Here is a 12,162-nt window from a genome sequence, read left to right as displayed (position 1 = left end):
TTAAAATAACCGAGCTCGCACTGGTCGTAAACTCGGAATGATTTGATTCGGATCCTGCCGGCACATATTTGATCAACGGTCATCTGTCCCTCAGTTTAATCTGTTGAATCAAAAACAACACTCAAACTGATATGTTCGTTTAGGATTCATATTTTAAGGATTCGATATGAAGAATAAAGTGTTGGTTGTCGACTATCTTATGCACTTTCTCTTCTTTATTCGGATTTCAAACCAGTAGCATAAGATAAACGTACATGGGTGGGATTAACACTCAAACTAACATGTGTCGATACTAAATGTTGGTATTTGTATGTACTCAAGAAAAATCGTTGTTCCAGTAAAGGAATAGATTGAGTTGTAGTTATGCCTAAATTGAATCGAGGTTTTTTGAAATAAAAAAATCCAGTTTGGAGGAAAGATTTTAGGTGGATCTGAACCATGTAACCTCTTAATTTCAGACACATATTGTAGCACATAGTTCAAATTATTGTTGTCCAATACTTGGTACCAAATTTACATCACCGACAACAATACAAACGAAAGTACAAGACAACTCCTGAGCTCTCACTTTCCGGGAACAAAGTTTGTGGCGTAGTTCCAGGCATTGTTGGCGACTGGGTCAGCGAGGTGGTCGGCAAGGTTCTCCAATGGTCCCTTTCCGGTGACGATGGCCTGGACAAAGAATCCGAACATGGAGAACATGGCCAACCTTCCATTCTTGAGCTCCTTCACCTTGAGCTCGGCAAAGGCTTCTGGGTCGTCAGCAAGGCCCAAGGGGTCGAAGCTTCCGCCGGGGTAAAGGGGGTCGGTCACCTCTCCGAGGGGTCCGCCGGCAATTCTGTATCCCTCAACTGCTCCCATCAACACAACTTGGGTAGCCCAGATGGCCAAGATGCTCTGTGCATGGACCAAGCTAGGGTTTCCCAGGTAGTCGAGACCGCCCTCGCTGAAGATCTGGGCTCCGGCCTTGAACCACACAGCCTCGCCGAACTTGACACCGTTGCGGGACAAGAGCTCGGGGAAAACGCATCCAAGAGCTCCGAGCATGGCCCATCTGGAGTGGATCACTTCGAGCTCACGGTTCTTGGCGAAGGTCTCTGGGTCGGCTGAGAGTCCAGCGGTGTCCCAGCCGTAGTCACCGGGGAACTCGCCCTTGAGGTAGCTTGGGGGCTCACCGGAGAATGGGCCTAAGTACTTGACTCTGTCAGGGCCATACCAAGGGCTGCCAGAGGAAACTTGTTTGGTAGCAGTTTTCCTCATGGACACTCTTCCGTTTCCGAAAAGCTCGGTGGCTCCCGGGGAAAGTTGCACGGCTTTGCCGGCGAAGGTTGGGGAAGAGAGAGCCATGGAAGCAGCCATTGCAAAACTAATTTTGATACAAGTAGAAGGAAAAAACAGTTGAGGGAAGAGAGGATGATGGGTGGTTGTGATTGACTTCATGGCTTATATAGATCAGTGCCCTTATCCTAGAAAATCAACATCTTAATTCTCATTGGTTGTGAGATTTTGATGGTGGATTTTCCTTGTCTGGTTGGCACCCTCTACCACCAGTACCAACAGTCGTTGGATTATACAGTTTGGACTTTGAGACCTTAATTAGTGACCGGAAATTCGAGTCTTTAGTTTGTGCGATGAGAAATCGAAGCCCTTGATTTATGTGATGAGGTAGGCCAACAGAAGAAGTTAAGTTAATAGAACCGTCAGATAGTCTAGATTGGCTAATTGATTCGTAGTGGATCTCTGTCCAGTGTTTGAAAAATCTAAAGACATGCATGGGCACCACTAGTTTGTCTAATCCGGCATTGCCAATTGTTCCAATTGGATAGGCTTTCTGTGCTTGGAGATGGTAGAGGATTTCCTCTGTAGGACCAAACCCTAATTCTACCATGCAAATGTACACCTACGTGTTTCCAAATTCTGGACCTCTCAGAATATTGCTGCATTGCTAGGCATGAATTAATGAAGCCACTTCCAATGGCTGCCAATCAACTAGCCAAATTAATAAGTAAATAAAAAATAAAAACTAGTCAAATAATATGTTTCTATAGCCAGCTGCAGAATTTTCACGATAACCCTTTTGTTCTGAAATCATGTTTCCTACTTTAATAGGAGACAACTTCAAATTGTATATATATATTTTTTAAGAATAAGATCCCATATCGATCATATTAGATAAAATAATATATAAATATATGTGAGTTTTCATTTGTAATATCATCGAAACTATTTGTGATAAAACTCATACCTAATAATAAGTGATTAAACTAAGACAATATTAATAATATTAAATGAATACCGATCTACCAGCCTCTCGAAAAAAATACCGTTAGTTTTGGTATAATGGCTTGCTTCCAAATTTTATGCGGTTCGTTAAAATAAGTTGGGAAGTGGACCAAGATTAACACAAAGATTTTTTCTTCTTCTGCAGAGATATTTTTCTCTCACACCCTCTGCCCACCACTCGATTTTTCATTAACTTTTTTCTGAAGGTTACCATATAATCAAGGGAACTTTAACGAAAAGCTCCCGCTACTGTTCACTTTAACGAAAAACCACATTTTTACACTAAAAAGTCAATCATGGTACTATTCACTTTACCCTTTATTTTGTCCTTATCGTTAAAACTCAAAGTTCTCAAGCCCTTTTCATTAGTTTTCCTTATAATCAACCCTAACATATTCGACAGACGTTGATAAGGCATTCTCACGACTCCTATCTGTAACGCTCCAGCGACATTAATTACTTTTTTTAGATTTTAATTTTACCATAATTCATACTATATCTTATCGAATGCACCAACGTACCAAAAAAAATTTCAATATGGTTGGAATGTGAGTTAGTAAACTACATGTTCCTATACAAATGATTAAATATTTGTATAAGAAATTAAGAACTTGAAAAATACAACTTTTCTTTATATATAACACATAATGTAGTACCGTTCCGGAAAGTAAAAAATTTCTCCAACTACCAGCTTGTAGATTTTTTTCAAGATTGTTAGAGAGTGTCAGTGGCACATTGGTTATACGCCAGGGATTGAATTTGAGGACGTGGTGGATTAGAGAGACAGACATGTGGCAAACGAAAACAAGAGAAAAATCTTGGCAGCCCAATGAGATTAAAGCTTTAGATAGCATAAGATAAAGGGAACTTTAACGAAAAACTCGGTACTGTTTATTTTAACGAAAAATTATATTTTTACACTAAAAAGTTAATTCTGGTACTATTCACTTTACCCTTTATGTTGTCCTTATCATTAAAACTCAAAGTTTTCAAGCCATTTTCATTAGTTTTCTGAAGATAAATGGCTTTGATAGCTAACGCACCATAAATGCGAATTAACTTCACCAACCATCAATCAAGCCTCAATTCTCTCTTTCAACCATGGCTGCTTCCACAATGGCTCTCTCCTCCCCAACCTTCGCCGGCAAAGCCGTGCAACTTTCCCCGGGAGCCACCGAGCTTTTCGGAAACGGAAGAGTGTCCATGAGGAAAACTGCTACCAAACAAGTTTCCTCTGGCAGCCCATGGTACGGCCCTGACAGAGTCAAATACTTGGGCCCATTCTCCGGTGAGCCCCCAAGCTACCTCAAGGGCGAGTTCCCCGGTGACTACGGCTGGGACACCGCTGGACTCTCAGCCGACCCAGAGACCTTCGCCAAGAACCGTGAGCTCGAAGTGATCCACTCCAGATGGGCCATGCTCGGAGCTCTTGGATGCGTTTTCCCCGAGCTCTTGTCCCGCAACGGTGTCAAGTTCGGCGAGGCTGTGTGGTTCAAGGCCGGAGCCCAGATCTTCAGCGAGGGCGGTCTCGACTACCTGGGAAACCCTAGCTTGGTCCATGCACAGAGCATCTTGGCCATCTGGGCTACCCAAGTTGTGTTGATGGGAGCGGTTGAGGGATACAGAATTGCCGGCGGACCCCTCGGAGAGGTGACCGACCCCCTTTACCCCGGCGGAAGCTTCGACCCCTTGGGCCTTGCTGACGACCCAGAAGCCTTTGCCGAGCTCAAGGTGAAGGAGCTCAAGAATGGAAGATTGGCAATGTTCTCCATGTTTGGATTCTTTGTCCAGGCCATCGTCACCGGAAAGGGACCATTGGAGAATCTTGCCGACCACCTTGCAGACCCAGTTGCCAACAATGCCTGGAACTACGCCACAAACTTTGTACCCGGAAAGTGAGTGAGAGTATGAGAAGTGTTGAAGACATGTTGCGAGTCCCTTTAATTGAGTGTGGATTTGAGTGGGGAAATTTGTTCATGTTGTAGATTGGTGGGCGAACCCTAGTGCACAAAAATGTGAATTATCTATTTATGTAATGCTGAATTTGAATGGAGTAAATTTCTCAATTTTTTTCAACATTTGTCAAATATATCTGCCGTTTGTTTATTTGGAGGATATTCTAATCTAATTAATCTAAGTTACAACATTCGAGCAAATGTGGCTTAAGTTACTAGTTGGCTAGTAAAATGTAACTTGCTCCTAACTCTTGTCTCCTGGATTAATTTGTACTAATTAATAAAACACTTATTGTCAATCAAGATCTTATAAAATTATCAGTTTAACCTTCTAATTGAAATAGAACATGAATAAGAAATATGGGGCAAAAATGTAATTTCACACAACCAAATTTTGCTATTTTTTTTTCTCAAAGCCTCCCCTGCATGTAATCCTAACATATCTCTAATTTTAAAAAAAAAAACTTCTCACTCCCACATTCTCTATCACTTTCTTCCTTTCTCATTCTAATTCAAAAACAAAAATAAAAAATTTTCTCACACACTTTGTGTGTGCCCAGCTAGTGTAGTTTAAGATAACGCGCGCATTCTGCAATTATGTTTATACACTCTGGTATGAGTTCGGTCCCACTAAATTTTATCCTTCTAACCATTTATTACCTAATCCACTAATGCTAACGCTCTTCTAAAAAAAAAAAATATCCTCTTGGAAAAAATATCTTACTGTACTGTTATTGTTAAGTGATTCGGAGCAGAGGGCACTGCCTAACGAATTTAGCTACATTAAAAGGATAAGAGCAATACTAGAGAGATTAAATTTGCATATTAAATGATATGTCATCAATAAGAATGAACACGTTTATCAACCGTTAAGTAATAACCAATTATTAACTTCTATATACTTTAATTTTTAAAATTTTGTCTACTAATGTAGTCTCCTTAACATTATCATTTAATTAGTTGCGATTACATTTTTTCTATTGGTATTGTCAGAGAGATTATATTTTCTAAACTACATTAAGTAAGGAGAGATTCTTTTAGTGTGGCGGGAATATAGCTCGAAATATTAAGTGTCTTTACAATTGATTAGAAACTTAAAAAAAAAATTAATCAATTGTATTATGACACTTCGAATTTCTGCTCGTGTTCCTGACACCCCAATTTTTTTTTTGTAGACAGGTTCACTATATAAGAGCTCATTTGGATGTGTTTTTACAATGATTGAAAGCGTTCTTAATGAAAATATTTTTAGAACCAATTTTTAGTAAATATGCAAATAAATCCTGGAAAAGCACTTAAAGTGCTTTCTGGAAGACTTCTTGTAGAAAGTACTTCAAGTACTTTTGGAACCCAAAATTATTTTATCTAAAAACGTTTTCAATCATTTTAAAAGAATATTAAAACGAACCCTAAACAGGGACCTCTTGTATTTGAGAGATGATATAAGGGTAATTTACAAATTGCAGTCTGCCTAGCAATATTTTTTTTAAATTTTTATCGGTACTATATAAGCTATCAAGTATGAACCCTCTGAAACACAAGTCAAACATGAAAGATGGACGGTCACCAGCGTCTCTGCACTCCAATTTCTTCTCCTCCCTGAAACAGGTTCATCTATTTCTCTGTTTCCCAGATTTTTTACATTACTTTATGGATTTAGTTTAGTGTGTTTCTTGGTCTTGAATTTGTTTTTCTTTTCTTGGTATTTAATTCCATAGGTTGAGAAGAGACTGAAATTAGAGAACCCAGAAAAAAAATCCAGTATTTCGCCATCACCATTGTTACAAAGCAACAAGCTTTTAACAGAAGAGGAATCACTAAGCTCACCGTTACATCTCCACTTTGACCAGTCCAATAACAACAACAATCAGAGCTTAAACGCATTGCAAGAGAGCGGTGAACCTCCAGAGGCGTTCCTCTCATGCTCCCTACTTTTCCCACCAACCCAACAAAACCCACCTCAAACGAATACCCTGCATCAACCCGAAACCATCAATGACACCGAAAATTATGCAATCGGCGATATTGGAGAGTTAATTGAACTCTTGGGTTTGTCTAATTGTGAAGGAGGAGAGGAAGAAAGGGGTGATTGTTGTGGTGGTGGTAGCGGCATTGGTGGTGGTTCTTGTCGTTGTCAAGGCGGGTTTTATGAGAAGATTGTTGGGGTGAAGGGGCCGAAGTGTGGGAAAGAAGTGGAGAGGTTGGAGGGTTGGATTAAGTGCTTTATGAATGGTGGTGGGGAGGGGAGTATTGAACCTTTCAGGTTGGCACATTTGCTTTTGGGAAAAGCTGCTTTTGTTTCTGATGGTGCTGATCATGGTTTTGGAGGCTTGGAATTCCCTTCGACTGTTGGGGATTTTTTACTCAAAGATCCTCCCCCAACAGATTGATCAAGGCACCAAAACTCTACTCTTTATCTTATTCTCTGTCTTGAACTGTAAGAATTTCTGCATAAATCTGAATTTCTTAGCATAAAGTAGTTATGTAATTCGTTTTTCCTAACTGTTGTTTACATGTATTCATTATTTTATGGTTTATGCAACAATTAAGTGAAAGATCCAATCTTTCTTCATCAAATTCGGTTGTTTTTCAATCTTTCAACCCAATTTTCATTGGGAAATGTTCTTTTGGCATCCAAGTGACTGCTATACTTTAAATGGAATTTAATACATCAGAGTTCGATTCTACAAAACATTGTGAAACTTGAATATGTCTGTGGAACATATAAGAAGTTTATACGTTTCATTGCACAATAACTATTGCACGATGAGACAACGTTATTCTTCCTATCTTCCATCGCTGAAACTGATTCAACATTTATTGAACTGTGAAATATAATCACCATGGTGGTTGTACTATGTTTCCCTTTTCAGCTTCAGAAGGGTGGTCAACACCTCATTCATGTTAGGTCGGTTGTCAGGATCCGGGTTGGTGCAAAGCAAGGCTATCTTAAGTAGCTCTTCTGCAATTTTCTCCCCTTCCGTTGAGATATTTGAAGCTAGCATAGGGTCCAGAACTTGAAGAAGCGTCTTCGTTCCATTTGCAACGGATTTCTCCACAAGTTGAGACAAGCTCACTGGCAGCCCATTCTCTTCCATAAGTCCTGTTGGCCTTTTCTTTGTCAGCAGCTCCATCACTATTATACCAAAGCTGAATAAGTCGACCTTAGTTGTGATTTTCCTCATATATGCAAATTCTGCAGAGGCATGTTTTAAGCTGGTGAGTACCATGGAAAGTGATAACATTGTATTTTCAGACATATTAAAGTTGGAATTTAGAGCAAGACTAAAAGAAGGAGAAAGAGAGATGAATGTATTTGCTTTGAATATTAGTTTCTGAAATTGAAAAGAAAAGTCTGGTGTAAGTTGTTTCCAACTGATTGACTGCATATTTGCATGAACACTATCAGCATATAAAATATAAGCAATGGAGATGAGTTATAACTTTCATTGTTTAAAGTTGGAATTTAGGGTAAGACTAAAAAGGGTCACCTGGTGCCAGGTAGCCAATTGTTCCTTGGAAAGCTGATGCTGAGGAAAGGCTACTCCCGTCCTGGAGATGAACACCCAACATTCTAGCTGTCCCGAAATCACTCACATGGGCCACCCAGTCATCATCCAACAATATGTTAGAAGGCTTCAAGTCACAATGAACAATCGGAAAATCATAACCCGAATGCAGGTAATCCAATCCGCTTGCTATTGAAATTAAAATGTTGGTTCTCTCAGATAATGTGCATTTCCAATTATTCAACTCATCTTCATGTATAATGCTGTCCAGGTTCCCGTTCTTCATGTACGTCAGGACCAAGGCCTTTAACTTCATGCTCTCCCATGCATAACCGAGTACCTTCACCAAATTCCTATGCCGTAGTTGGGACAGTGTCTTGATTTCTCTATTGAAGCATTTATCAGACTCGACAGAGAACTGGTGCAGATTCAATCTCTTTATGGCTACCATCTGCCCGTCTTCTAGTTCACCCTTGTACACAGTGCTCAAATTGCTTGCACCTATAATATTATCTTTGCTGAAGCAACCGGTGGCAGTTTCTAAATCCTTTTGATCAAACCTCTTGAGGGTCAATGCTGAAGCATACTCATATTCTGGATCCTCAAGCTTTTCTGGTCTATGTGAGTTGGTGAAGCGGTGGAGAATGTGAATACTGAGCACTAGAACCAGAAGTAGAGAAGCAGATCCAAGCACCAACAGGATAAACTTGGTTTTCTTGGACAGCCGGTGTGAACTTTTTTTGCATATCTTGAGAAATTTGTTACCACAGAGATCTGGGTTCCCCATCAAGCTGGACACATTCATCTTTTTGAATATTCCACTGTCTGGAACATGGCCTTGAAGTCCATTGAAAGAGACATTTAAGTGCTTCAAGCTGGAAAGATTGGCAAAGTTCTCAGGGATAATGCCTCTCAGATGATTTTGAGAAAGGTCAAGGGAACTAAGATGCTTCAGATTTGATAACTTTTCCGGGATTTCACCATCTAAGTTGTTCCTTGAAAGATTCAAGCTTGTGAGGATGTCCATCTGGGCAAAAGGTTCAACTGGAATTGAACCAGAAAGTTTGTTCCCCGATAGATCAAAAGAGAACAAGTTCTTGCAGCCTTCTATTGTTCTGGGAATGATTCCAGAGAGATTATTGTTGGAAATGTCAATGGCTTGTACCATTTCCAACTTACCAAGCTCATCCGGAATGGTGCCATCCAAGAAATTGTATGAGAAGTTCAGATATATCTGCATGCTTCTCATGCTTGAGACCACTGATCCAGGAATGGATCCCGAGAGACGGTTGTGAGAGAGATCCAGGGTTGTCAGCCGATTAAGGCCAGCCATGCTTTTTGGAATGGAACCATTGAGCATATTATGCCCGAGGTTTAAGTATGAAAGCAACTCAAGTTTTGACACAGAATCTGGAATTGGACCCGTCAGTTTATTGTGTTGCAACTGAAGATTGGTTAGCTGTTTCAGTTTAAAAATTTCCTCAGGTATGGCTCCTTCTAAAGCATTGTCGTGCAGGGAAAGCCCTTGGAGCTGAGAGAGCTTAGATAACTGTGGTGGAACCGGACCCGAAAAGCTATTCTCAGCAAGTGAAAGGAGGATAAGTTGGCTTAATTGGCCAATTTCTGGTGGAATTGGCCCGACAAATGAATTTGAGATGGCATTAAAAAGCCTGAGATTTGAGAGTTTTCTAATTCCTGGTTTCAGCAAACCGCTAAAGTTGTTCATGGCCAAATCTAGAGTTTTTAGGCTTGTACAATTGAAGAGGTCATCTGGGATTTCTCCATACAACTTATTTGATCCAAACGAAAGGAAAGTAAGATTTGGTAACTGCCCCAGCCCCTGTGGAATTTTCCCTGTTATTCTGTTATAAGCTAAGCTTATAACTAAAAGATGTGTACAATTGGTGATACTTGATGGAATGGATCCCTCAAGAAAGTTGCTGTTCATGGTCAGGTTTTTCAGATTATAAAGCAACCCGATATTTGATGGAAGCTCCCCGGTTAGGAAATTGATGCCCATTGACAAATATGTTAGATTTGTCAGGCTTGTCAAGGATGAAGGGATCTCGCCGGTGAACTTGTTGGAATGCAGGGTCAGTACTTGCAATGATCTTAAAGATTCAATCTCGGCTGGTATTGTTCCGGTTAACTCATTCTGTGAAAGTCCTAAATGGGTTAACGACGTCAACTGAAAAATGGAAAGTGGGATTGTGGAATTTAGACCATTGTTGTACAATCTCAATGTTTCTAAGTGAAGCAAATCTCCAAGTTCAGAAGGAATGCCTCCGGTGAACTGATTGTCATAGAGTTCAAGATTAACAAGCTTCTTACAACGACCTAGTTCGCTAGGGATATTCCCGAAAAAGGAATTCTCAAGCAAGAGAAGCATTTCTAAATTTGACAAATTCCCTAGCTCTCTGGGCATTACACCTGACAACTGGTTTTGACTTAAATCTAGAGCTTCCAAAACTCTCAACCTACCAATGGAAGCAGGTATTGAGCCTACCAAGTTGTTGCGATACACCGCGAAGAGCTGAAGATTAACAAGATTTCCTATATTTGATGGGATTTTTCCGGTGAGATTATTAGAATTGGCACCAAACTGTGACAGGTTTTTGCAGTTGCAAATGCTCTCCGGGATGCTTCCAGTTAAAGAGTTATCACCTAAATCTAATGCCCGAAGATTTCCAAGGTTGCCTAGCTCTGGAGGAATTGGACCCGAAAGAGCATTTTGATACAAAATAAGTTCAGAGAGTTGGGAGCAAAGCCCCAGCTCAGCTGGAATATGTCCAGTGAATGAATTTAAAGTTAAATCAAAAACCTGGAGGCCTGAGATGTTTCCGAGGAACGGTGATATCTGACCGCTGAGCTGCTTGTCATACATGGAAATCGAAATGACACGATTTGTGGAAGGGCCACAGGCAACACCAGACCAATTGCAGTGATGGTTTGCATCTGTCCAGTCTGCAAGTGCTCTGTTGGGGTCGCCGTGGATCGATTTCTTGAATGCATGCAAGGCCTCAACTTCAACCTCCAAGCTTGGCTGAGCCGAATGAACAGTAAGTAGAGCAGAACAGAGTAAGACTACGACCAAACTTAATCTCTGAGACACCATTTTTGTAGCAGATAAGCTTTCAAGTGAGGATAATGCCTTTTATACACAAGCTTTTCGACTAATCATTGCCCCCCACGATTAATTAAGTGAACTTTGTTAAACTACATATGATCAAAGGAAGGAAGTAAAAAAGATTGTGATTCTTTGAATCATCAAAGAGAGTACAATTTGACTTTGAAGTTTGAACTCAACCCAGTAGGACCAAACCCTACCACCAACTTCTCTACTTGTACACTCAGAAAGTATATAAATCCGGAAAGGCTAGCTCACTACCACGCAAAATCTGAGATATTTCGCATGTTTACTTATCTGGAATTAACATTCGAATGATTACATATTTACTAGCACATAAGGGTTATAATTATTTTGATTCTCGACTCTTCACGTGTTTACCAACATATTTGAAATATTAAGTATATAGATTCTACAGTATAAACCGTAATTCATTACCTGAGTAAACATGCTCAAAATTTACCGACTTTCTAAATTCGCGATTTCCTTCGTTTCAAGTAAGTAAATACGGGAAACATTCATATCAAATTAAGCCCTAGTTTGGCTTAGCTTATCTTTTTATAAAAGTGGGTATGAAAAAAAGTTGGGACATTTTAGGTGTTTAGTAAACACTTAAAATCAGCTTATTTTCAAAATTATGAGTGAAAAAAAAGCTAAAAGTCCAAAGCTGGAAAAGGTAGCTTTCAAAAATCAGCTTATTTCAACAAAACATGGGTGAACAACAGTAACAAGTTAATGAATTTTTCAAAACCTTCTCATTTCTCATGCTTTCTTCCCCATTTTCCCCAGAACCCACTCGAAGACTTCCAAATTCCGAGACTTCTCTCTCACTCTCACTTCCCCTCTTTGTTTCAGAAAAAATCCTTCAGGTGTGAAGCCATCTCTTCAAAAAAAAAAAAAAAAAAAAAATCCTTTATATTTTAAGCAAGTCTTTCTTTTTTTCTTGGTTCATTTAATTGTTTTCTGCTATTATACAGATCCTAAAACTTGATGAAAAGATTGGAGCTTTCAGCTTGCTACACCATATCTGAAAGAAACCATCCTTCCTCCCAGCGATCTCTCTCGTTCTCCAGGTCGCGCTTTCCGGCTCGGTGTCCTTCCTCTTTCACTCACTCTCCCATCCCCAAATTTCGTTATTTATTTGTTTGGATTTTTAAATTTGGAGATGGGAGAGTGAGTGAAAGAGGGGTGGGAAGAGCGAAGGGATGAGTGTATGGGTGTCGGGAAAAAAAAAGTTGGGGATAGAGGGTCGGGAAAAAATTAATTGGGGAAAAATTAGGGTTTGTGG

The 12,162-nt window shown here is 39.9% G+C and overlaps 4 protein-coding genes across 4 annotated transcripts; 2 read left to right on the top strand and 2 right to left on the bottom strand.

The window, feature by feature from the left end:
* Window positions 1–475: 475 nt before the first annotated feature.
* Window positions 476–1,755, bottom strand: LOC103434978 (chlorophyll a-b binding protein 3, chloroplastic-like). The gene has a single exon (XM_008373361.4). It carries the CDS (start codon window positions 1,438–1,440, stop codon window positions 565–567), a length of 876 nt encoding a protein of 291 aa, XP_008371583.2. The 5' UTR covers window positions 1,441–1,755; the 3' UTR covers window positions 476–564.
* A 1,401-nt stretch (window positions 1,756–3,156) lies between these two features.
* Window positions 3,157–4,359, top strand: LOC103419705 (chlorophyll a-b binding protein 3, chloroplastic-like). Its single transcript, XM_070821447.1, has one exon. The coding sequence runs from the start codon at window positions 3,385–3,387 to the stop codon at window positions 4,180–4,182; it is 798 nt and encodes a 265-aa protein (XP_070677548.1). The 5' UTR covers window positions 3,157–3,384; the 3' UTR covers window positions 4,183–4,359.
* A 1,334-nt stretch (window positions 4,360–5,693) lies between these two features.
* On the top strand, window positions 5,694–11,019 carry LOC108173468 (uncharacterized). Its single transcript, XM_070821446.1, has 5 exons — window positions 5,694–5,846; window positions 5,957–6,675; window positions 7,112–7,457; window positions 7,740–7,919; window positions 8,019–11,019. Exons 1-2 carry the CDS (start codon window positions 5,760–5,762, stop codon window positions 6,626–6,628), a joined length of 759 nt encoding a protein of 252 aa, XP_070677547.1. The 5' UTR covers window positions 5,694–5,759; the 3' UTR covers window positions 6,629–6,675; window positions 7,112–7,457; window positions 7,740–7,919; window positions 8,019–11,019.
* LOC103434977 (LRR receptor-like serine/threonine-protein kinase FLS2) lies at window positions 6,861–10,862 on the bottom strand. The gene is made up of 2 exons (XM_008373360.4): window positions 7,730–10,862; window positions 6,861–7,434 (listed from the first exon to the last, which is right to left on the bottom strand). The coding sequence occupies exons 1-2, from the start codon at window positions 10,860–10,862 to the stop codon at window positions 7,094–7,096; spliced, it is 3,474 nt and encodes a 1,157-aa protein (XP_008371582.2). The 3' UTR covers window positions 6,861–7,093.
* Window positions 11,020–12,162: the final 1,143 nt, after the last annotated feature.

This window comes from Malus domestica, chromosome 05, assembly GCF_042453785.1.
Source record: "Malus domestica chromosome 05, GDT2T_hap1".
Lineage (NCBI taxonomy): Eukaryota > Viridiplantae > Streptophyta > Magnoliopsida > Rosales > Rosaceae > Malus > Malus domestica.
This window is presented reverse-complemented; position numbering and strand designations above follow the sequence as displayed.

What these genes read in the sequence shown, in the direction of transcription:
- LOC103434977 (XM_008373360.4), bottom strand. Translation starts at nt 10,862, where the DNA reads ATGGTGTCTCAGAGATTAAGTTTGGTCGTAGTCTTACTCTGTTCTGCT. An exon ending in AATTGGCTACCTGGCACCAG is followed by an intron (nt 7,435 to 7,729) that starts GTGACCCTTTTT and finishes ATGCCTCTGCAG; the next exon opens with AATTTGCATATATGAGGAAA.
- LOC108173468 (XM_070821446.1), top strand. Translation starts at nt 5,760, where the DNA reads ATGAACCCTCTGAAACACAAGTCAAACATGAAAGATGGACGGTCACCA. An exon ending in TCTTCTCCTCCCTGAAACAG is followed by an intron (nt 5,847 to 5,956) that starts GTTCATCTATTT and finishes TTAATTCCATAG; the next exon opens with GTTGAGAAGAGACTGAAATT.
- LOC103419705 (XM_070821447.1), top strand. Translation starts at nt 3,385, where the DNA reads ATGGCTGCTTCCACAATGGCTCTCTCCTCCCCAACCTTCGCCGGCAAA.
- LOC103434978 (XM_008373361.4), bottom strand. Translation starts at nt 1,440, where the DNA reads ATGAAGTCAATCACAACCACCCATCATCCTCTCTTCCCTCAACTGTTT.